The sequence below is a fragment of the Primulina tabacum genome, chromosome 11 (assembly GCF_025594145.1).
Source record: "Primulina tabacum isolate GXHZ01 chromosome 11, ASM2559414v2, whole genome shotgun sequence".
NCBI classification, from domain to species: Eukaryota; Viridiplantae; Streptophyta; class Magnoliopsida; order Lamiales; family Gesneriaceae; genus Primulina; species Primulina tabacum.
Window position 1 is genome coordinate 37,814,487 of NC_134560.1, and position 26,460 is coordinate 37,840,946.

At 34.2% G+C, this 26,460-nt stretch overlaps 1 protein-coding gene across 2 annotated transcripts; it reads left to right on the plus strand.

The window, feature by feature from the left end:
* Positions 1-23,625: 23,625 nt before the first annotated feature.
* On the plus strand, positions 23,626-26,232 carry LOC142518770 (F-box/kelch-repeat protein At3g06240-like). Of its 2 annotated transcripts, XM_075621583.1 has the most exons (3): positions 23,626-23,779; positions 23,990-25,226; positions 26,069-26,232. In XM_075621583.1, exons 2-3 carry the CDS (start codon positions 24,031-24,033, stop codon positions 26,070-26,072), a joined length of 1,200 nt encoding a protein of 399 aa, XP_075477698.1. In that variant the 5' UTR covers positions 23,626-23,779; positions 23,990-24,030; the 3' UTR covers positions 26,073-26,232. The 2 variants fall into 2 exon arrangements, with proteins under 2 accessions (XP_075477698.1, XP_075477699.1); XM_075621584.1 differs by lacking the exon at positions 26,069-26,232 and having other exon boundaries at positions 24,020-25,512.
* Positions 26,233-26,460: the final 228 nt, after the last annotated feature.

A 26,460-nucleotide genomic window follows, 5' to 3' on the forward strand; every position in this document is an offset into this window, starting at 1 on the left:
GATTTAACTACCAGGATTTTAGGAAAATAATCAAAATCTTATTTGTGGAAAAATACTACTAAATTTCGGGTTTAAGTCAGCAAATTTGTGGGATTTAAGAAATATAATTTTTATTATTTTAGGAAATAAAAAGTCTACCGAATATTGGGAATTAGACACAAAAGTCGAAATTTTGCAGGCTGGGCAAAGCATAATTTCGAAATTTATCCTTGGGATACATACATGAATTTCGAAATTTAGGTCTAGGATAAAGAATAAAATTTAGATTTGATCACGATTTTAGATGGAGATTTGATTCAAGTTTAAACGCGCGGATGACATCTATCGAGATAGCAGCCAACCCCTATAAATAGGAGGGCCTATAATTCAAAAAAAATCACACCATTTCTACTCCAAATTTTCGAGCTCCTCTCCTAGTTTCTTAGGATTTTCGAGAGCTTGCTCTCTCAGTGTGCGAAGAAGCGAAGCGCTGCTGCAGTCCAACCCCGAAGCTAGGGTTCGAAATTCCAGTGCAGGATTCCCCTCTATTCACGTTTTTCTACGATATCTAAGGTAAGTGGGCTTGTTTTAAATGTGTAATCTCGGTGTATGCATTTTCGTATTTTCGAAATTTCGGTCGAGTACAATTCTTCTTCTACCCCTTCTGGCTACGATTTGTGCATGAGTTTTATGTTGACACTGTGAGGATTCAACTTGATATGGGAGGGAATCCCAACTATGATATGACCCTCATACGGTGGGGATATAACCGATCCGGCCTCGCCCCCTTAGAGGAATAAAAATTAGGGACTGACGTCAGTAAACCATTCAAAGTAGAGGAATCTCAGTGTCAGGTCAAGGATACGAATGTGGTATGAGTCAATTTATGCATGGTGTGTGTGTGTACGTATTTCGAATTTTATATGCATGTTGTTGTGTACTCGAACAGCCCCCACTTGCTGAGTATTTCCCAAAATACTCACCCCTTACAACCTTCCCAGATAAATCCGAAGATAAATCAGAGGAACAGGTTGAGGAAGAAGAGTCGGATCAATTCTGGGGCTGGTGAAATTATTTAAATTTCGAGAATTTTGCTGCAAGGATTTAAGAATTTTAGTAGGTTTATTTTAATTGTAAACGCTTCCGCAATTTATTCAATTTATTCAGTTGTAAAGACAATGGTTGTTTTTGCGAATTTATGAAATAAACTGGTTTCGGTTTATACTGTGCTACGAGGCTGGTTGTTTTTCGATTGTGTGATTGATGAACAACGCCGGTGTCAAATCCCGAGTTTCGGGGCGTGACAGCTTGATAATTTAAAATCGTGTACAAAAGCCTATTAGCGACAGTTTTCATGAACCGTCACTAATTAGCGACAGTGTAAAAAAGTTGTCGCTATTTCGAATCTGCGACGGTTTGTAAAACCGTCGCGAATTTGCAACAGACAAGTTGTACCCGTCGCTAATTAGCGACGGTTATTCAAAAACAGTCGCCAGTAGCGACAAAAATGATAAACTGTCGCGATATTAAATTGGCGACAGTTATTTTAACAGTCGCTAATAGTGACAGTTTCTACAAACCGTCGCAAATTGCCTATAAAATTTTTTTAGCTTATATTTTTAATTTATAATCAGGAATTTAATTTTTTCGTTTATTTTATCACAAAGTTAAATATGTAATGTGTGTGTTTAACTTTTTTCGTTTATACATAACACCACCACATTCGTGTAAACTGAGAAAAGATAAACTCAAATTTTTTCGTTTATAGATCGATCATATATAAATTTAAAAATGTGGTATTTATGAGTTGAGGGTATATTTACAAAACTAAATATTTTAATATAAATTATAAAATAATTTTTTTTAAAAATAATAAAATAGCGACGTGCTTTGGTACACACAATATCAATAAGGTCATCAATGAGATCAAAACTCAAAATGTAATGCAATGTCGTGTCATGCATCGATGCTATATATATTCATAAAATATGTATGTTCAATTCATTCCGTTAAACACTAGAAAACTTAGCATGCCATTTACATTCGAGACATGTAACATCTGGTCTTATCTCAATAATTATCAGTTCCAAAGTTCAAAATATTCAATAAATCTCAAAATAATACGACTCGTTAATCAAATTCTTTTTAACAAACCTACTGTCCAAAAGATACGTATCAAATTCAGTTGATATTCATAATCTTTTTTAAGGGATTTAACTATATGTTCAAATTCATATGAAGAAAATTAGAGAAAATCAAAGTGGTAGAAATTACAAGTTATATGGATAATATAGAAGGTTTAACTAACTCACCAAATATGTAATATTAAATTTTAACTTTAGTTTAGTACTTAACCGTCAATAAACACACATTGCATGAGAATAATAGTTATATACATACAATAATATAATATTTTTTTAAATTGTGTATAATTAATTTAATTTGAAATGAAAGAAAATTTATATAAATATTAAATATATAACTCTATAAATATATCATATGAAGTATTAATCAATTTTTATATAAGAAGAGATTAAAAATAAAAAAAAAACTTAGGGAGATTGATAGGATCGATTATGGGGATAATCGTTGAGCTACAGTAGCTCGGTTCTTGAAATATTGAACACCGATTAATTAAATCGAGTGTGATGTTCAAACCAAGCAGAAGAGACTCGAAATAATCCTTCGTAGAAATCGATTAAATATTTTGTAAATTATTTAAAATATATGCAAGTTGAATGAGTAAAAATATTTTGGTTGAAGCATTTTATCAAACACTTGGAGTGCAATATTTTATTTGAAGGACACATAAAATGCTTCAACAATGCATCTTTAAAACTATGGAAAGTGATAAGTAAATAAAATAAACAAATAGACACGAATTTGTTATGGATGTTCGGAGACTTCAAATGCTCCTACATCACCCCCTTCTTCACCTTAGGAAGGATTCACTAGAAGACTTTGATTTATACAACTCTTTGTACAAACCCACTCAGCTAGGACTTACCCACTGCCTAAACTGAACTCCTAGCACTCAAGATTGTAGGCAGCACCTCACAATCAGCATATTGTTTAATGTCTCATATGCAAAGACTACAAACACATTGTTTTACGTCTTTGTGTGAAGACTCACTCAACTAAATATTGAAGTTCAACTCTCTTATATATGTGTGGGTGATTGTATGTGAGGAATTTATCCTTTACAGTGTACATTTCAAATGTATCCTCACACAAGGGCTTGTGCTCTCAACTAGCTAATTTCTTCATGCTAACTACCCATACTTTCAATCATCTTCAAAAACTCTTGTTTGATCTTACAGATGTTGTATTTATAAGCCACAACAATGATATATACGTTAGGCACAAGAATATGACCGTTTGGAAAGTTTTTGTACTATTACTGAGGTTACAACGGTCAAATTCTCCTTGATGGACTTTTTCCCGACTGGTCAACTCTGGTCAACTCAACTGGTTGTTCAATTCAACTGGTCAGCAGCTGGTTCAGCTCAGTTCAGTTGGTCAGCTGTTGGTTTAGCTCAGTTCAGTTGGTCAGCTGCTAGTTCAGTTCAATTGGTCTGGTTCAGTTCAACTGGTTCGGTTCAGTTTCAGCTGGTCTGGTTCAGTTCAACTGGTTCAGTTCAGCTGGTCAGCAGCTGGTTCAGTTCAGTTCAGCTGGTGTGCTGAAATCATCATAGTTGATTTCAGTTTGTGCAGAACCAGTAGCTTCATCGTCATTTATCAGCATCTTAAGCTTTGATTCAGACTTCGACTTCTGAAGATGATTTGTAGATCATTGTCTTATCTTTCCAACTCATACTGAATCGCTTAATTTCGATAAATGAACTGAGAGATATGACCAAAATACAACAACTGCTCATACCCAACTGATTGCTGTTTTCGTACAATCAGTTTGGTAATTGAGCAATCGGTTAGCCCTTGATAACATCCGATTTTACCCAACTGACGTGAAATACGACTTGTTTCAAATTGAGTTTTCTGATTATATATATATTGTTATTGGTTATATTATAATTTATTTGAGCTTTTAGATTGATGTATTTGGGCTTTTTTTTTATTTTTTATAGATTATTTATGGAACATTTAGATTCACTAACGCACCAAATATTTACTATTTAACTTTAATATAATAGTATTGGCAGTCAATACATATACATTGCGTGGCATAATTGCAAATTATTGGATAAATCCTACATCTAAAAATAATGGATGTGAAATCCATCGTCTAAAAAGAATTAAATAATGTCTATATTAATAGAGTTAATGATTTTTGACAGATTGCATTTGATAACGATATTGATCATTTTTTGAACTGTGTAAATGTGATTGGAGTAATAATTCATTGGTACAATACAATTTGCTATTAGTTGATAAAGTTAAAATAAATAATACAATTTACTATTAGTTGACAAAGTTAAAATAAAATGCATAATTATTATTGCAAATTATTGGATAAATACTCCATCCAAAAATTATATGAATAAACCTAAAATTTATCAACTTACAAAAACAAAATACTTATTTTCCCGATGGATACATATCTTCCTCCTAGAAGATGTACAAATCTATATTGAAACTCATAGGTGCGAGCTGCAATTTATGGAAGCACATTGATGTCGTCATCTGGATTGATGATTTTATGCTACACTGGTGGGAATCACCTGGTGCATTTTTGTAGTCGATCATATCGTGTGCAAACAAAATATGGGTTCATCTGTATTTTTTTTGCTTTCTAGCGAGATGATTTGTCGGTTATCTTATTCAAATACACCGAGAGTGTTTCTCCCGGTATAACATAGATTTTTTACGACTTTTATGATGTAATGGTCGCAGGAGATTTTTTACGACTTTTATGATGTATTGATCGCAAGAGGTCTTGGGTTCGAATCCTGGGAAGGTAAAAGCTCCAGTACCTGGGCTGAAGAAATCCTATGAGTAATGATCGCAGGAGAGTGGTGTCGGGTCATTACAGATATTGTCAAAAATGAAAAAAAAAGTCAGTAAAACCCATGTTAGAAGATGAGTTTCGGTAAAACTCTTACACTACAATAATAATTATTATTAAAAATAATAATTTATATATAAATGTACACATGATACGGTGTGAAGTACAAGAAAATACCGAAGGATACTTTGAAGATTTAGAGCACAAAATCAATAAAGATTAAAACTTGAAAAGATTGTCAAAACACACCATAAATGTAATCTTTTATGATCTTTTGTATGTTATATTAATATATTCATGCTAAATACATAAACATAAAAACTCTTGTGAGACGCTCTCACGGATCAATTTCGTGAGACGAATATCTTATTTGAGTTATCCATGAAAAATTATTACTTTTTATGCTAAGAGTATTATTTTTTATTGTGAATATCGGTAGGGTTGACTCGTCTCACAGTTAAAGATTCGTGAGACCGTCTCATGAGATACTTACTCAAATAAGATATTATGATATTGTGTTATGAGACATTTAAATAACAAAAAATATTTTTTTATTATTTAACATTCTGACTTTGTATGGTTTATTATTGTTATGATAATTTAAATTAGAAATTAGAAATATATTAATTTTTTTCATTAATGTTAGATAGAGGTTAGGGGTGTCAAAATCAGACACGATCCACCAACCCGAAAAAATCAAGTTTGGGTTTGACGTTTTAGGGTTCGGGTCAGATCGGGTTGGACTCGATAGCTGACCCAAAAAAAATTATCGAGTTCGGGTCAACCTGTAAATTTTTTTAAATAATATAATTAATAAATATTACCTACATTTTTATATATTGTATGTCTTAAAAAATATTTATTGTATATTTATATCATAAATTTTCATAATTTAATATTTATTTTGAACATTTTTTATTTTTTAAACAAATGTTTATTTGATTTAGTAAATATATTTTATTTTTCTGCAATTAGACTTTAAAATTTAAATCATATATATGATGGAGATTTTGTTATTATGTGCTTAAATTAAAATATTATTTTTTTAAATTTAATTTAATTTTCGTTAAAAAAATTTAAAAAAAATTCAAAATCGGGTTAATCGAGTCGATCGGGTTGATCGGGTCGGTTCGGGTTGAGAGTTTTCGGGTTGGCTCGGGTTCGGGTTGGACAATTTTTTAATAGTACTATTGCTCAACCCGACCCAACCCGCCCAAATTGACATCCTTAATAGAGGTTACACAATACATATATATAAACATAAACATAATAATATATAAAAGTGTGACAAAACATAAAATTATCATATGAATCACAAATTTTTTTTTATTATATGTGTGTATATATGTTTCAGAAAATGCTAAAAATTAATATGGATATTTAAAAAAAATTAATTATTAATAAAAAATAGAGAATTATAATATTTTTTGTTGGATACACTGAGAGATATTTGAACATATTTTTTAGTTGATGAATTTATTTTAAATATATTGATTAGAAAAAAAATATTAGTTAGGAGACGAATATTTGGCGATACTCCCAGAACTACCAGAAAAAAAATATTTAGTTGTGTGTATTGCGTGTATATCTTGTATGGCCTAACCAAAATTTTATTCTACTTCAAAATGTGGATGCACTTTGATATATCAAATAAAACTATATCAAATAATATATTATGCACTTTGATATATTAAATAAAACTACTTCAAAATTTTTATCCCAGAACTCTCCATTATTTTCATATGCACGCCCCCATCCCCTAAACACCAAGGACACTCCCCTCCCCTTAAAACTCACGCACACACGAGTAATTTTGATAGAGGAGCATCGGTTTTCTTAAGGATTTCTACATAGGGATTTCTTCATTGCCGTTCTTCGCATCGTCGATTTGTTTTCGTACGTAAATTACGCAAAGGCACGCCTTAACTATCTTTTTCTCATCTATCACACCATATTATTGTTTTGAATTACGTTTGCATGAAAAGCATGATTTCCTTATGATTATTTTTGTTTTTATGCTTGTGGTGTTATTAAATTATATTTTCATGATTCAAAAACTTATGTTTTTTTTTTGCACGAAGGGGCTGCAATGTTAGGGTGAGTTGAGGACACGATTTTCCAGAATGTTAGGAGTCACAGGAGTCCTAGTTAAAGGTTGCACACGAATTGGAATAGGCTTGACCAGATTATTGAATTATTGCGTGTAAGGGTTCGGTTATAGGGGAAAACCATTGCATGGCTCGGATAGGGCTTGACCAGGGCTGGGACTTGATGTGGTTGGGTGTGTGGAGGAGTCCTAACCACGTTGTGACTCAAGCACGACGTCTAGAGAAGAGTCCAAGCAAGTTAGGACACTTCCCAAGCCAACCGAGAAGATTAGCGAGTGCAGGGGGGATTGCGGCTTGTCCAAGGTCCAGGCTAGGTCTATTTGGGACCTAAGAGGTTACAGAGGGTGAGGGCTTGGTGGTGGCTCGAGGGTAAGAGTCCTAGCCGAGTTCGAAGAGTCCTAAGTTCTTGAACAAGGAATCGTGAAGCCCTTGCCTTCGTGTAGGAGGTTGCAATGGGCTAGGGGCTGGTTCAAGGGGTCATGGCTGGTCAGTAGGGTCCACAGGGGGTCTGGGAAGAGTTTGGCTTGAGGTGGCTCAGGCTTGGCTCGAAGGAATCGCAATATGGCTCGATGGTTAACATTAGGGTTCGAATTAATGGGTTTAATTGGTTAAGGCTTGAACCGTGTGTCCACTGGGGGTGGTTCATGGTCCACAAATATAAATAGGCAATAAAAAGTCTTTAAAATTCGGAAATTTAATAATAAAGTTTGAATTAATTCGTGGATTAAACGCTCTACGAATTAATAATTACGAAATAAATAGAAAGCCTCGAATTTAAGCTAAATAAAAATATGAGAAATTTAATTTAAGCTTAAATAATTATTCGGATGGTCTAGAGTCAATGAAAGTAAGAAAAATTCAAAGTCGAGAAATTTTATGTCTAGGGGTAAAACGGTCATTTTACACCTGAAAAATAGTAAACGTCCTGGCAGTGCCCTGAATGCTGTAAAATATGTTAATATGCCTATTTTTTATGTTTATGAAATTTTATGATGAAACGTTAATGCTAAAAGATATGTTGTATGCTTTGTTTAAAAGAAAAATGATTTATGCATGCTTTAATTTTATAAAGCGATGAAAATATAAATGTTGAAGGAAGTGAAGTAATTGTGATTAATACGATGATACGATGATTATGATGATACGATGATCTATAAGGCCAAGGCTCAGTTGACGGGTGAGAGTGTCGCTGATGTCCGCGTCGTCCAGTACTATGATAATACGTAGATGGATCCATCGACTTTCAGCTAATATGAACGTCACAATTAATGATCTGAATTCAACAAAAAGGAAAACGTATCGTATATGATGAAAGGAATTATGATATGTTTATGATGAAAGGAAAAATGTTTAAGTTTAGGCATGGTTATGAAATGTTATTTTAAGTAAAAGTATTTTCACTGTTGCATGTGATTGTATACGTATTACTTGCTATTATGGTTATGGTTTGCAGAGTCAATAGACTCATTAGGTGTGATCAATGCAGGTGAGCATGATGTTGATGTTGTTGAGGGTCTTGATGGTTGATCTTACTGGACTGAAGGTGCACATAACCCGAGGACCAATGCTAGTTTTTGTGCATTTATGTTTAAGTTATTATAAATATTTTTTACGAATGATGCTTTTTTAGTGATTTTTGAGAGGTTGTTAGAGTAAGGTTTATTTTGAAATATTGTTAAGTTAGGTTTGGCAAACGTTTGACGATTTTTTGTTTTGAACTCTTTCCTTTGAATTTTCAAATATAGTTGGTTGTTTTATTTTTAAAATGGTGCAAAATATTTTAAATTTTATATATATATGTATCGGCCGATGATTAGTTAGTAGAAAAAAATTTCTAGTACTTTTTAAGAAAAACGAGTGATAGGCTAGTAATAGTTAATATTTTATTTTCATATTTCCCGTTATTTTAACCTCCGATATGTTTAATTGACACATTTTTGTGTAATTTTATTGTAGGAGGAACTTTTACGGTCTTGGAGCAAATTTGAGATAAAAAGGTGATGTTTATCACATTTGAAGTTTCCAAGATAGAGTTGAAAGTGAATGATCAAACCAGAAGAAGTCCTGGAATAAGGCGTGGCCACGCCTTATGACGATACTTCAGCTGCCAAAAATTGCAAGAAGGGGAAATCTAAATAAAATAGTATCTATTATTTTATATTTTATGTTTAGGGTTAATTAAGAGATAGTGGGCTTTTTATATTTATTTTTTGAACCCAAATGAGCACACTATTCACGTAACAAAAGGGAGGAGGCGGCAGGAAGAATTTCTCTCCAATTTTCATTCCAACATCTCACGAGAAGGGAAGAAGAAAAAGGGCGCAGAAATTTTCTCTCCAACTCTCTTCCTATTTGGCTAAGTTTTATTTCTGATTTAAGAGATATTTTTACTGTTTAATTTATCACTGTGAGGCATTTGTTCTTATAGTTAATATTCTTTTTATTCCAAGTATTTGTTGATTTATGATTTAATAATATGAATATTGTATATCGTTTAATCTGACAATTTAATTCGATGTATGATTTTCTACTGCTAACCATAAATTCATTGATCCGTAATTGTCATGAATGATTGGTACATGAGTAGCATAGATTAGATGTATTGTGCTATCATAATATATTTAATCTAAATAAATCGACGGAACTAAATCTTCCAATTGCAGCTATCTCGATTGTTAGATTTTAGAATTAACTGTTTTCACGAAACGAAAATGCTATTTTTAATTAATATGGAACGCTATCGTGCCCAGTTAGTTATTGATAAGTTTCGACGGGATGCTGGGTTCAGTCAATTAATTTAGGAAAACACAAGAATTTTAGCGGCTATCCCTATAATTCTAAGGTTAATTGCTTGGAACAACTTGAATAAATTATTTGTTTGCCGATGACCAGTGATATAATTAAATAGTAGAATCCCCTTGAATCAGATCTGTCTCATATTAAATTCTTTACTTTATCCTAGTTGATTAATTGTCATTTAAATTTATTGTTTTTCCGTTCTTGAAGTATTTTAGTTTAGCATTTTATTTAAATTAATATCCCAAAATTCCCCCATTTTTATTTGCATTTTTACTCGAAAGAAATAATCTCTCGTTCCCAGTGGATTCGACCCTACTCACCATTACACTCGTTTTTATTTAAAAGAGTAGGAATTAATTTGGTGGTCAACGACAGAACACCAACGAGTAATGGACGTTTCAGTTGGTATCAAAGCAATATTCCTGTAAAAGGTTGTGCCACCGTCAGGGCCGGGAAGCTCAGTCGTCAAGCCTCAAATCTGTAAGTTTAATTGCTTTACATGTTTTTTATGATGATACCTGTATGTTTACATGGTCTATACGTTTAAGCTACATGTGTAAACACCTTTTGAAGTTAAATGACATTTATGTTTAAGATTGAATGATAAATGATTTTTATGATTAAACCAGCATCGTTGCATGGTTTTTTTAAGGTAAAAAAATAGATGCTTTATAATTTTTACGCATATTACGATATGTAATAAGAAATTATATTATTTTTATGCATGCTGGCCTTGTAGTGGAATTGGACATGTTTAAGAAGTAGGTTAATGGACGTTAGGAAAAGTTGAAAATGGTTATACTATATTGATTTTTGGGTTTTAGTACTGATGTTCTACTTTTTGGATCATAAGTTAATCGTGAAAATTATGAATGCTTTTGGGACATGTAGATTTTCTAAGAAAATACTAAGGATTCGTGGGAACTAAGTGAGATAATTTTTAAGAATTTCATATAAAGAATAATGATTCGAAGACTCTGATGATCTTTAGAAGTATAAAAATTTATAATTTGGGATTTTAGGTTTTTATGGAAATGTAAGATTGGTTACGAGAATTAATTTTGGGTTTAATAAAATTAAAATTATTGAACGTTCTGTTACAGGAAACCTATAAAATGGAATTAGGAATGCCAAGAACTTATGGGTAAGTGTAGAATTTGCAGAATTAACAAGTGGATAATTTTAGAGGAAATTAGGAATTAATTTTGTAATTGTTAAGGAATTTGGGGACTAGTTTAGCAATAAGTGAGAATTGAATTATTTAAATGATATGGATTTTTGATGATTTAGACTTGAAGGAATATTTAGAACCTTGAAATATCTTGGTTATAATGTTATAAGGAATGATAATCAAAGGCATTGTAGGATGAATCAATATTGGGCTTGAAAATCTAAGCGTTAGTGGAATAATGTTGTGGCAAATTAAGAATTTAGAGTGAGGACAATTCTAGGTAAAGTTAATCAATTAGCTAATTTTAGGGATGAAAGTTTATGTTTAAAAATCTGAGGAAAAAAAAAATTAAGTTTTGAAATTTTTCAGGTTAAAAAAACTTCATGGTTTAGTCATTAAGCTATTAAATCGAAAGGCTCAGGTTTACGTCTAAGAAAAATATTAGAAGTCAAATTTAAGCCTATAGGATACTATGGGATAAGCTCGAATCAACAAAGGTAAGAGAAAGTCAAATCAGGAATTTTTGAAAGTCAATAAGAAATTTGGGATTAAGTGGATATGTGTGTTGAAATTATGTTGTCTAAAGACTATATGGGTTGTGTAAGTTAGAATTACAAGTTTACGAGATGGGTGCTTGTATGAAATTTTTTGGCGAAATTAAGATTTGCAACAATTTTATATTTGAGACGTACTTGTAAATAGTTAACTCATGTTAGTTTGGTGTCATAAGATAAAAATTGGATTCACGGATCTTAGAGTAATAATTGTATATGATTGAGATAATGTTTAACTATTAAAGTGTATTACCCAAGATAGAAGTCGATTAGTAAGAAAAGTCAAAATTCAAGGTTATAGTAAAATAGAACTAAATCACTATAGGTCGTTTTAAGTTGCGATTCGCAAACGAGGATTTAGAAGGCAAATTTAATTAGGATCGAGGAGACATAAGGACTTCCTAAAACTTATTTTATCAGAGCGGTGCACGGAAGCATGGAATATCGGGATACTAGAATTAAGTCTAAACTTTTGATTATCGAGGATAAGTGAATTCGGGGACGAAATTCAATTTAAAGGGGGTAAATTGTAACGCCCCGAAAATTTGAAGGTCCACGTGAACCGCATGCATGCAAGTTATTAATTTCTTACGTATTTTAATTAAATGGTTAAATTGGATTAATTAAATATTGTGTGCATGTCTACACATTTAAAATGAACTTTTCTACATGAATGCATACAACTTGTTTTAAAGGTTATTCGAGATACGATCGAGAAACGGAGACCAGGGACCATAAAAGGGAAAATATTTATATTAAAATTATTTTTAATTGTTTAATGTGTGGTTTATTTTAAATAGAATTTTCGAAAATGATGTGTTTTGAGGTGATTTTATACGCCGAGTCGTATTTTTTAAACGGTATTCGATTTTCGACGAAAATATAGACTTTTCAAGAACTCGGCTAATATTTTCACGAACTTTCCTAAACGAAATATTTTAAATATGCACTAATGGGCTTAATAGTCCTATTGTACCATTCTAGTGGGCCTAGACTTGTACACTCACCAATTATCAATTATTTAAAGCCCATATTCATCGGCACCAATTAGTAATTTGAAAAAAAAATTACTGTTCATCGGCACTATTCAAGCGCTGCGGTGCTAGAATAGTGGCGCCTAGGCACTAGAACTGCGCAAATTTGGCACTGAGGCACTGAAAAGTGGCGATGCGGCGCTAACAGATGCGAAAATTGATTTTTTTAAGCTCACTTTGACTTTCTTATTCATTCTCCATCATTTCTTTTCTCCTCCTTATCCATCGAAACCCTCTCTCCTTCCATTTTCTACATTTCTTCTTCAATATATGGGAGATTTGTTCAAGAAAATTAGGAAATGAAGTTAGATTTGTGATCCTCTCGTCACGGGCTTCACGAGGATGTAAGTATTTCCCATTTTTATTCAAGTTTGGAAATGGGTTGAAGTTTAGAATTGATATTTGAGTTTATATTTGAGATATTAAGATGTTGAAGATATTGTATTTGAGTTGGTTTGAATTTAAAATGGATATGAGCATGGTTTCTTGTTTCTGTGTAAGATCAGTTTTTATGCCTATTGTATTTCGGGTATATGGGACTGTTCTATTTGGATTTTGATGTTATGGTCTTCATCGAACTTGTAAAGCATCAATTTAGCTTTGATTTGGTTCAAGAATCACTCAATTCCATGAAGAATTGAAAGAGATATATATGCTTATTTACTAAAACTAGTCTAGAATCCCGAGTTTGTGTACATGCCTTCTGTTTATCCGAATTCTGGGATTTATTGGTTGGGATTTGGAATTTGGTGTTCAAATAAAAGTTATAAAACATTGTCTTGTCTTCGAAATGATACCAAATTGGCTTGATTCCATTGAGTATTGAGGGAGTTATGCTAAAAATACTAAACTGTGCCAGATTTGTACTGATGCAGAATTTTAAAACTTATGTTCTATGTTTCAGATTATGAACGACTGCGTAAATGACTTTATTTGACAAAAGTTTGTGAAGAACCATTGTTGGGCATTGAGTTTTCTTGCATATCCAATTTACAGATCTTGATTTGAAGTGGTATCGAATTAATTATGAATTTTGTACGAAAATTTCTCTGTGTTGATAAATAACATGAGTTCTTGATTTATGTATTGAAGATTCGGTTGAAGTAATGACTTGGGTTGGCTCAAGATTATTTACTTAAGTTGGTTGATAGAGAATCAAGTAGACAGCGAGGGTTCAAGACTTCTCAACCATATATTTTGATATCTTGTTTGTAATATTCGAAAGGTATGTCACGGTCGGTAACATACGAGATAAAAGTATCATTTTTATTTTAAAATTAAAATTCTATGGCTTGATGAATTATTTGTGATTTGATGATGATTATTGTATTGAGATGAGTTTATTATGATATCAAGATGATGATATTGATTTGTATCATTACATTGCATATGATTTACTGATTTGTTGGACGTACGGGGCTATAGTTGAGTTGGCATAGTGTATGCGGAGGTCGCTGCTATGACCTGAACACACTCTATAGGCTCACCATAGTCTTGGGATTGTAGAACACATCACACCATCTCGAGCGGATGAGTCGGTGGATGTTGCTGGGGAATTCTCTTCCCTTGGGTACCCTATGACCAGATGAATCACTTGATCTTGAGATTTATTGATAGCCCACAGCTTCTGATCATGCGTTGCATTATATTGCATCTTTATGAATTTAAATGAATTATTTGTCATTTTAAATCTCATATGTTATTGATTGTATCATACTGGGTTTATACTCACCGGCACGTCGGCTACCTCTTGTTTTTATGTGCTTGACGGTAGGTGAGGGGAGGCTTGGGATGCCAGAGTCCAGCTCCAGGCGAGGAGATACGAGTTAGAGTGGGATTCTCGGGTCTTAGGAGCTATTTTATGATGTTGGGATTACTTTGGCTTACAAGTTTATTTTGGCATGTTGAAAATTTTATTTCAAACAATTGAGACATTTAAATTATTTTGACGATGTTTATGTGGATTTGTGAACCACAAATTATGTAGTTTACTTAATCATTTGGTTTGTTACAATTATAATTATTAGTATTAGATATCGAACCCGAGACCCCACATTAGGTGGTATCAGAGCGTAAAATATTTGTGAAGAGGGTAGATTGAGTCAGTTCGAATTGCTTGATCATATGATATTTTTGCTAGCATTTTCATTGTTCCATAATGTGAAATACATGATTATAATTGAAATATTATATTGTTGAGCTTTATTCGAGATTTTTGAGTTTATTGAGTCTCGAGAGCTAGAGATGGTTGATACAAGATTGTGATGATTGTGATTTTATTTGTGTTTGATCTATTGTATATCAAACATGGCTACTCGAGGTAGAGGTCGTGGTAGACCTAGACAGAACATACCAATGGCACAAGATCAGGGCAGTGCTACTCATACTCAGATGGATATTACTCCGACTCCAATGGAGATACTGTTAGCCAGATTTCAGTCTTTGCACCCATCGATGTTGAAGGATACAGAGAATGCATTAGAGTGTGAGAACTGGTTGGAGAATATGGATCAGTTATTTGAATCTCTTAAGTATCCAGATGACCGTAGAATCAAATTAGTTGTTCATCAGTTATTAGATGTTGCTAAGAATTGGTGGATCATGACAAAGAAAGCTTTAGAGGGTCGAGGTACGATTGTTACCTGGGATATTTTTAAATATGAATTTTATCAGCGTTTCTTTCCTACCTCTTACAGGAAAGATAGGGGAGCCGAGTTTGCAAATTTAAAGCAGATAAATCTGATTATTGAGGACTTTGTCGCTAAGTTCTCAAATTTACTGAGATTTTCTCCTCATGAAGCATCCGATGAAGAAGCTAAGGCCGATCACTTCGTAAATGGTCTTAACCCTGATATATTTACCTTGGTTAATACCGGAAGGCCTAACAATTTTTCTTAGGCTCTTGATCGAGCCAAGGGAGCTGAAACCGGAATCATTAGGCAGAGAGGTTCTCAGATGCAACAACCCCAACAGCCACAATATCGACAACAATTCAGACAGGGTAACAGTGGCGGTAACAGTGGTAACATAAGATAGCAGTTTAGGGCTAGAGTCAAGCAATGTAAGAGGCATGGTAGTAATTTTTCGAGTTCTAATGGATCGAGACAGTCTGGTTCAGTTCAGAGTACTGTTATTCAGGCCCGAATTGTGGTCAGTGTGGTGGTAAACATTATACCGATCAGTGTAAAGGAGTCTCGGGAGCTTGCCACTTGTGTAACCAGGTGGGACACTATGCTCGAGTGTGTTCTAACCGTGGCAGTGATATATCTCAAATGGGGGATCATCGAGACAGACACCTCACCAGAACCGCCAAACCCCTACAGTTCATTCCTATCAGCAGTCAAACCGGTCAGATTAGAACAAACAGAGTGGTAGCCACAGGGGAGGACAATCACCTAGACAGCAAGCCAGAGTTTTTGCACTCACTGAGGATGAGGCACATAATGCTCCAAATAATATCATTGCAGAAAGGAGCAGAATGTTTCTTGGTTTATGCAATTGATATTTCAAGGTCAGTACCTAAATTGGCAGATATTCCAATTGTTAGTGAATTTTCAGATGTATTTCTAGATGAGATTCCAGGATTTCCTCCAGTCCGAGAAATTGAGTTCAACATTGAGTTGATGCCAGGTACACAGCCTATTTCTAGAGCTCCTTATAGGATGACGCCAATTGAACTGAAGGAAGTAAAGGAACAACTTGAGGATCTATTGGATAAAGGATATATAAGACCCAGTGTTTCACCTTGGGGTGCTCTGATTTTATTCGTGAAGAATAAAGATGGGTCTATGAGGCTTTGTGTCGATTATAGACAGTTGAATAAAGCCACAGTAAAGAATAAGTATCCTTTGCTAAGGATTGATGATCTCTTTAACCAGTTGCAGGGTTCTTCATTATATTCTAAGATTGATTTAAGATCTGGATATCATCAGTTAAGAGTTAAAGAGGAAGATGTGCCTAAGACTGCTTTTCGTACAAGGTATAGGCATTTTGAATCTTTGGTTATGCCTTTTGGGTGGACCAATGCACATGTTGTATTTATGGATTTGATGAACCGTGTGTTTCAAAGATATATAGATCAATTTGTTGTGATCTTCATTGATGATATTCTTATCTATTCAAAATCTGGATTTTAGCATGCCAAGCACTTGAGAGTTGTTTTGCAGATTTTGAGAACTGAAAAGTTGTATGTTAAATTGTCCAAATGCGAGTTTTGGTTGGATATAGTGGTTTTCCTTGGACATGTGATTTCAAGTGCTGGTATATCAGTTGATCCGAGTAAAGTTGAGGCAGTCATCAATTGGTCTAGACCGACATCAGTTCCTGAGGTGCGTAGTTTTATGGGTTTGGCAGGATATTATCGCAAATTTATTAAAGGATTTTCACAGATTGCGAGGCCAATTACCCATCTGACACAAAAGAATGCACCATTTATTTGGTCACAAGCATGTGAGAATAGTTTTGTTGAACTTAAGCAGAGATTGACTAGTGCGCCAGTTCTGACTATCTCATCAAGTGTATGAGGATTTACAGTATACACTGATGCTTCACATCAAGGACTGGGTTGTGTATTAATGCAGCATGGTCGTGTGGTTGCCTATGCTTCAAGACAGTTGAAGCCACATGAGTCTAGATACCCAGTGCATGACTTGGAACTAGCAGCAGTGGTTTTTGCCTTAAAGATTTGGCGTCACTACTTGTATGGGGAGACATTTGAGATATTCACTGATCATAAGAGTTTGAAATACCTCTTTTCACAAGCGGAGCTGAACATGAGACATAGGCGTTGTTTAGACTTGTTGAAAGACTATGATTGCCAAATAAAATATTATCCAGGCAAGTCTAATGTAGCAGCCGATGCTTTGAGCAGAAACTATGCAATGTGTCCTTGATCACTAGCAATGTATCTGATCTAATAGAAGAATGTTGTCTTTCTGGTTTGGATTTTGTGGTAGATACTCAATCTATACGAGTATTTATGATTCAAGCAGAGCCAGAGTTGTTTGTCAAAATTAAAGAGGCCCAAAGGTTAGATCAAAGCATTCAGAAATCAGTTGAACTCGTCAAATCAGGACATCAATCAGAATTTCACGTCAATAATGAGGGTATTTTGTTTGTGAATGATCGTATTGTAGTTCCTAATATTTCAGAGTTGAGGATACCGATTTTGCGTGATGCTCATTGCAGTAAATTCAGTGTACACCCTGGAAGTAAAAGGATGTACAATGATTTGAAGAAACAATTTTGATGAAAAAAAATGAAATCTGACATAGCAGAATTTGTATCTCGTTGTTTGAATTTTCAACAAGTGAAAGCCTTAAAGGAAGCGACCAGGAGGTCTTTTGCGTAATCTTAAGGTTCCAGAATGGAAGTGGGACCATATCACCATGGACTTTGTCATGAAATTTCTGGGGTCGTCGAGGGGTTGCGATTAAATTTGGGTTATAGTTAACATATTAACCAAGTCTTCATGTTTCATTCCTTATCAGATGACATATAGGCATGATCAGATGGCCAGATTGTACATCAGAGAACTTTTGAGATTGCATGGTGTGCCTAAGTCCATTAGATCAAATCGTATCCCAGATTTTCTTCTCATTTTTGGCAGAGTTTACAAGAGGCCCTTGGTACTCGTTTGCATTTGAGTACATCATATCATCCTCAGACAGACGGACAGTCAGAACGTACTATTCAGACATTAGAGGATATGCTGAGAGCTGTAGTGATGGATTATGGTATTGGTTGTCAGGATTCGTTACCACTTGTCGAGTTTTCTTATAACAACAATTATCAAGTGAGCATTGGAATGTCACCATTTGAAGCACTATATGGCAGGAAGTGTCGATCTCCTCTGTATTGGGACGATTTATCTGAAGTACCAATTGTAGGACCTGATATGATAAGAGATATGACAGAGAAGGTGAAATTGATTCAGAGTCGTATGTGAGCTGCTCAGGATAGACGGCCTTTGATTTTTGAGAAAGGTGACAGAGTTTTTCTTAAAATATCTCCTTTCCGTGGTACAGTTAGATTCAGAAAGAAGGATAAATTATCACCAAGATTCATAGGTCCGTATGAGATTTTGGAACGTGTTGGTGAGTTGGCTTATAGATTAGCTCTTCCTCCTGCGTTATCAGGTGTTCATGATGTTTTTCATTTGTCTATGTTGACGAAATATCATCCAGATCCTTCTCATGTACTTCCACCGGACGAGGTTGAGTTAGATCAGACTTTGAGCTATTTTGAGAGACCGATTCAGATTCTAGACAGAAAAGATAAGCAACTCAGAAACAAATTTATATCGTTGATTAAAGTACAGTGGAACTGACATGGTGTCGAGGAGGCAACTTGGGAATTAGAAGACAAAATGAGACATAAATATCCAGTTATTCAAATGAAGTATGCTTCTATTCTCGGTCTTATTTTCAGTATTGATATTGATCATTATATCGAAGAATTGAAATTGATGATTTGATTTCGAGTACGAAATCTATTTTTAGAGAGGAGGAATTGTAATGCCCGAATTTTTTTTTTAAAAAATTTACTGTTCATCGGCACTATTCAATCGCTGCGGCGCTAGAATAGTGGCTCCTAGGCGCTATAACTGCGCAAATTTGGCGCTGAGGCATTGAAAAGTGGCGCTGCTGCGCTAACAGATGCGAAAATTGATTTTTTTAAGCTCACTTTGACTTCCCCATTCATTCTCTATCATTTCTTTTCTCATCCTTATCCATCGAAACCCTCTCTCATTCCATTTTCTACATTTCTTCTTCAATATATGGGAGATTTGTTCAAGAAAATTATGAAATGAAGTTAGATTTGTGATCCTCTCGTCACGGGCTTCACGAGGATGTAAGTATTTCCCATTTTTATTCAAGTTTGGAAATGAGTTGAAGTTTAGAATTGATATTTGAGTTTATATTTGAGATATTAAGATGTTGAAGATGTTGTATTTGAGTTGGTTTGAATTTAAAATGGATATTAGCATGGTTTCTTGTTTCTGTGCAAGATCAGTTTTTATGCCTATTGTATTTCGGGTATATGGGACGGTTCTAGTTGGATTTTGATGTTATGGTCTTCATCAAACTTGTAGAGCATCAAATTAGCTTTGGTTTGGTTCAAGAATCACTCAATTCCATGAATAATTGAAAGATATATGCTTATTTACTAAAACTGGTTTAGAATCCCGAGTTTGTGTATATGGCTTCTGTTTATCCGAATTCTGGGATTTATTGGTTGTTATTTGGAATTTGGTGTTCAAAAAAAAGTTATAGAACATTGTCTTGTCTTCGAAATGATACCAAATTGGCTTGATTTCATTGAGTATTGAGGGAGTTATGCTCAAAATACTAAAATGTGCCAGATTTGTACTGATGCAGAATTTCGAAACTTATGTTCTATGTTTCAGATTATGAACGACTGCGTAAATGACTTTATTTGACAAAAGTTTGTGAAGAACCATTGTTGGGCATTTAGTTTTCTTGCATATCCAATTTACAGATCTTTATTTGAAGGAGTATCGAATTAATTATGAATTTTGTACGAAAATTGCTCTGTGTTGATAAATAACATGAGTTCTTGATTTATGTATTGAAGATTCGGTTGAAGTATTGACTTGGGTTGGCTCAAGATTATTTACTTAAGTTGGTTGATTTGTATCATTACATTGCATATTGAGCCACTTTTCGATTCATATTTGATATGGCGGAGGTCGCCTTGATTTATTGATTTGTTGGACGTATGCGGCTATAGCTAAGTTGGCATAGTGTATGCAGAGGTCGCTGCTATGACCTGAACACTCTCTATAGGCGCACGATGGTTTTGGGATTGTAGAACACAGAACACCACCTCGAGCGGATGAGTCGGTGAATGTTGCTGGGGGATTCTCTTCCCTTGGGTACCCTATGACCAGATGAATCACTTGATCTTGAGATTTATTGATAGCCCACAGCTTCTGATCATGCGTTGCATTATATTGCATCTTTATGTGGATTTGTGAACCACAAATTATGTATTTTACTCAATCATTTGGTTTGTTACAATTATAATTATTAGTATTAGATATCGAACCCGGGACCCCACATAAACCATCTCCATTATTTTCATATGCACACCTCCATCCCCTAAACACCAAGAAATCTCCCTTCCCTTCAAAACACACACACACATGAGTAATTTTGCAAGAGGAGTATCGGTTTTCTTAAGGATTTCAGCCTAGGGATTTTTTCGTCGCCGTTCTTCGCATCGTCGGTTTGTTTTGTGTGTAAATCACGCAAAGACACGTCTTAGATATATTTTCTAATCTATCACACCATATTATTGTTTTGAGTTACATTTGCATGAAAAACATGATTTCCTTATGATTATTTTCGTTTTCATGTTTGTGTTGTTATTAAATTATGTTTTCATGATTCAAAAACTTATGTTGTTTTTGCACGAAGGGGCTGCAATGTTAGGGTGACTTGAGGAAACGATTTTCCAGCATGTTAGGAGTCGCACGAGTCCTGGTTATAGGCTGCACACGAGTAGGAGTAGGCTTGACCGAATTATTGAATGATTGCGTACAAGGGTTCGGTTATAGGGGAAAACCATTGCATGGCTCGGCCAGGGCTTGACCAGGGTTGGGCCTGGACGTGGTTGGGTGTGTGGACACGATGGCTAGGGAAGAGTCCAAGCGAGCTAGGACACTTCCCAAGCCAACCGAGAAGATTAGCGAGTGCATGGGGATCTCGGCTTGGCCAGGGGTCCGGGCTAGGTTTATTAGGGTCCTGAGAGGGTCCAGAGGGTGAGGGCTTGGTGGTGGCTCGAGGGTAGGAGTCCTAGCCGAGTTCGAAGAGTCCTAGGGTCTTGAACAAGGAATCGAGCAGACCTTGCCTTTGTGTAGGAGGTTGCAGCGGGCTAGGGGCTGGTTCAATGGGTCATGGCTGGTCAGTAGGGTCCATAGGGGGTCTGGGAAGAGTTTGGCTCGAGGTGGCTTGGGCTTGGCTTGAAGGAATCACAATATGGCTCGATGGTTAACATTAGGGTTCGAATTAATGGGTTTAATTGGTTAAGGCTTGAACTGTGGGTCCACGGGGGTGATTCATGGATCAAAAGGGTAAATTAGGCAATAAAAAGTCTATGTTTAAAATTTGAAAATTTAATAATAAAGTTTGAATTAATTCGGGAATTAAACGCTCTACGAATTAAATTATGAAATAAATAGAAAGCTTTGAATTTAAGCTAAATAAAAATATGATAAATTTAATTTAAACTTGAATAATTATTTGAGATGGTCTAGAGTCAATCAAAGTAAGAAAAAGTCAAAGTCGAGAAATTTTATGTCTAGGGGTAAAACGGTCATTTTACACCTAAAAATAGTTAACTTCATGGCAGTGCCCTGAATGTTGTAAAATATGTTAATATGCTTATTTTTCATGTTTATGGAATTTTAGGATGAAATGTTAATACTAAAAGATATGTTGTATGCTTGGTTTAAAAGAAAAATGATTTATGAATGCTTTAATTTTATAAAGTGATGAAATATGAAATGTTGAAGGAATTGAAGGAATTGTGACTAATACGATGATATGATGCTTATGATGATAAAGTGAAGTAATTGTGACTAATACGATGATATGATGATTATGATGATACGTTGATGTGTAAGACCAAGGCTCAGTTGACGGGTGAGAGTGCCGCTTATGTCTTCGTCGCCCAGTACTGTGGTAATAAGTAGATAGATCCATCCGACCTTCAGCTAATACGAAAGTCACAATTAATGATCTGAATTCAACGAAAAGGAAAACGTATACGTATATGATGAAAGGAATTATATGTTTATTAAAGGAAAAATGTTTAAGTTTATGCATGATCATTAAATGTTATTTTAAGTTAAAGTATTTTCATTGTTGCATGTGATTGTATACGTATTACTTGCTATTATGGTTATGGTTTGCTAAGTCAATAGACTCACTAGGTGTGATCGATGCAGGTGAGCATGATGTTGATGTTGTTGAGGGTTTTGATGGTTGATCTTATTAGACTGAAGGTGCACATACCCGAGAACCAGCGCTAGTTTTTCCGCATTTGCGTTTAAGTTTATGATAAAGATTTTTTACGACTTTTATGATGCTTTTTGAGTGGTTTTTTAGAGGTGTTTAGAGTTAGGTTGATTTTGAAATTGTTAAGTTATGTTTGGCAAACATTTATATTTTGAACTCTTTCCTTTTAATTTACAAATATACTTGGTTGTTATATTTTTAAAATGGTGCAAAGTATTTTAAGTGTATATATATGTATCGGCCGATGATTAGTAGAAAAAAAATTTAGTACTTTTTTAGAAAAATGAGCTGTGGATCACAATACATAATAGATTACAATAATATCCAATAAATAGAGTTAATGATTTTTTACAAATTGCATTTGATCACGATACATATTGCACCCAATTAAAGCTCCAATTTTATAGTTTTTCATTTTATGCATATAAAATTCCATAACATGAATATTAATTTTATAACATTTTGTAGAGTTAAAAAATTAACTCTACAAAATTATTGAAATGAATCTTTAATTTTGGCAAGCTCAAACGTGTTCCCTGTGGTCAAAAGTTATAATTATTGGAAATTGTGAAATTCATGTTCTTAACGCTTGTTGTTGTCCCAATGCGGGAATATTTAAAAAAAATTATATTTGTTTGACAATTCCATAAATGAGTTGGGCCGTAACCAGTGTGTGTCGACCCACACATTGTGACATGTTTTAAATCCGTGAGGCCCTGGGCCAAAGCGGACAATTTATATAACTGAATATTAGTTTTCCTATATTTACTTTTTTCTCAATTTATATCATTAAAATGTTTTTCTAAACAACCTAACCTTTAAATGAAGAGTACAAATAATTATTATAAAACATGATAATATATTCAATTTTAATTTTTATAATAGTTTTTCCAACATAAAACAGTGTAATTAAAACGAGCCCATTGGATTTCTAGGTTACAAGCCTAAACAGGGGAAAAAAGAATTCTAAAATTGAAAAACCCAAAATAGATGGGCCTCAACCTCATTCTTCTTTTTCTCTCAAACCCTAGTTCTTTTTCCCCCTCTCTTCTCGGTTCTCTGCGCCAGAGCGCACCAGTCACCAGCCGCAGCCCTGCCGCTTAAGCCGCCGGAGAGTTCATCACGGCGGTATGTACACTTTCAGTCTGTCTCCATTTTCAAATATACACACATTAGTTACTCTTTTTTATGCTCGTAATATTTTTTAATCGTTTCACACACATACACACACACATATATATATATATATATATATATATATATATATATATATATATATATATATAATATTGCTGCTTGATTTGGTTTTACATCCTTTCAAAATTCATTACTTATTAGGGCACAAAATTATAAAGTACCCACTTTGAGATTTCGTGAGAATGGTGAATCCACAGCTGCCAGAGGATGTAATCATCGAAATTTTGATACGTCTCCCGGTGAAATCAATAGTAAAACTCAGGTGCGTTTCAAGAACATGGCGTGATTTGATTAGAAGTCCTATATTCATCCACAGATACCAAAACCGTGAGAGAAAACAGAGTGTGTTGCTTGTGAAACGCTATACGACACGACAATATGAAGACGAGGGGATACTCTCTTTTCACAATCCAGATTTCCCCGAATTATTGGTATCACCCAATCTATCCTTTCCTGTTTTGAATGATCTAGACTTCCCTACACGCATTTGTTCCAATTTCCGAAGTTATTCCCATGTCCCAATATATGGTCCTTGCAATGGGCTCGTTTGCATCCCAGTTGATAATATCATTTTCTTATGCAATCCGGCATTGCGAGAATTCAAGCCGCTTCCCCCTCCGAGCATTACCTGTCCAATGGGTTATCGAATATTGGCTTTTGAATTTGGATTTGGGTTTGACCCAAACACTGGCGCTTACAAGGTAATGCAAATTTCGCAAATCCGTGAAGACTACTACGAAGGTTTACGTCTCTATCTGGAACACAACTACAAAGATTGTCTCAATCTGGATGATTACGAGAGCTTTGATTTATACGATTCAGCCTCCAATTCATGGAAGCATATAGATGAAGAACTGCCTAAGATTAATTTTATGCCTTCTTTTCAAACTTTCTTTGGTGGGGCTATGCACTGGTACGCAGCGAATGATAATATTAATGTATACATTCTTTGCTTTGACATAAGAACGGAGGCTTTTCAATTGTTAGACTTTCCTGATGATTTCCCCAAAGCAGAAGACCTCGCGAGCCTGACTGTGTTAAATGAGAATCTGGCATTGATTGGATTTCCACTATGGAGAGAAGAACCCGAACCAAGTCAGGTAATAGAGATTTGGGTTATGAAGCAATACGGGGTGAAAGAATCATGGACGAAGCAGTTTGTGATCCGCCCTTACGTGGGTTTTTACCCTTTTTTGATTTTGAACGATGAGTGGTTGCTGGTTGAATCCGACAACGGCCAATTGGGCCGTTGTGCACTTAATGAAAACAAGTTCAAGGGATTGCCATTCTACGGATTTCATTTGTCCTTAAGTGCTGTGGTTTATGAGGAGAGTCTGATTAATTTAAATGACATCATATCAAGTGATTGTGAAAACGGGTAAGATTTATTATGTTTTAGGATCTAAAACATCTACTTTTTTTTTAATTATCGTTTGTGAATGTGTGAACTCACAATCGTTATTGCTAAATCTTATGTGACGTCTGTTTTTAGAAGACTAGAAGGTGGCTTCAAGTGTCTTATCATGTTTATGTTGTTAAAATCTAATGCACTATTTATAGTTTTTATTTATATTTTGAAGAAGATTGTTATATAAGTTTGTAATTATAAAAGTTTGTAATTATAAACCTTACTGATTTATTTAATTGTTACAAGATTTTTGCTATGCTAAGACTTGATACAGAGAGATTACTACGAGATTAGCTAAAACAAAATAACTAGAATTTTGTTGTAAATACAAACTTATTTGTCACAGTTAAGTTTAAACATAGATTTTTGTGCATGATTTTGAAAACTAAAAGGTTTTAACAAATCATTAATTTTACATTTGTGGTTATGTGTTTTTTGGTGTTTTTACTGGCACCGAAATGTTATTTGTCACGTGGAGTCTATATTTTTTTCATTGTAAAAATAATTTTGAATACGTAAATGTAATATTGGATTACTGTCCTTTAGTAACATGAAATAATCTATGACCAATAACATCGGCAAAAGTAAAGTACACCATGAAACTTGTTATTTAATATAGTATCATTTTTGCTCGATACAATTGCTTCCACTTATTCCCAAATAAATTCAGAACACCAAAACAATGACAAGATGAAGATGTGAATTCATGATTCTCTCTCTTTATATATGTATCTTTTTTATTTGTTGAGCACGATCGTCCTCCACTTGTTGAATGTTTACTCAAACACTCACATCTTACTTATCCTTCCCAGATAAAAATGAAAAGAAATTAGATGAGGATGAGCAACCATGTTTTGGGGATGGTGATGAAGAACTAGTTCGAGATCAAGCATAGTTAATAATTCGATTTTGTTAAGTTTAAAATTCGCTTCCGCGTTTTATTTTGAATCACATTGTAAAGACGTTTATCTATTTTTATGAAATAGATTGGTTTGGATATTTGATTATTATAAGACTTGTTGTTTACATATTATGCGATTGATAAACAACGTCAATATCGAATAATCTCGGTTTCGGGACGTGACATCAAATCTTCTATAAACAATTATTGCATTCCAACAATCTACTTATCAATAATTTCACTCCTTGAGTTCAATGCAATTGAACCCGTGACCTAGACAACTCTGATATCAATTTTAGGACC

Excerpts from the sequence above, each read along its gene's own strand:
- LOC142518770 (XM_075621583.1), top strand. The coding sequence starts at position 24,031 with ATGGTGAATCCACAGCTGCCAGAGGATGTAATCATCGAAATTTTGATA.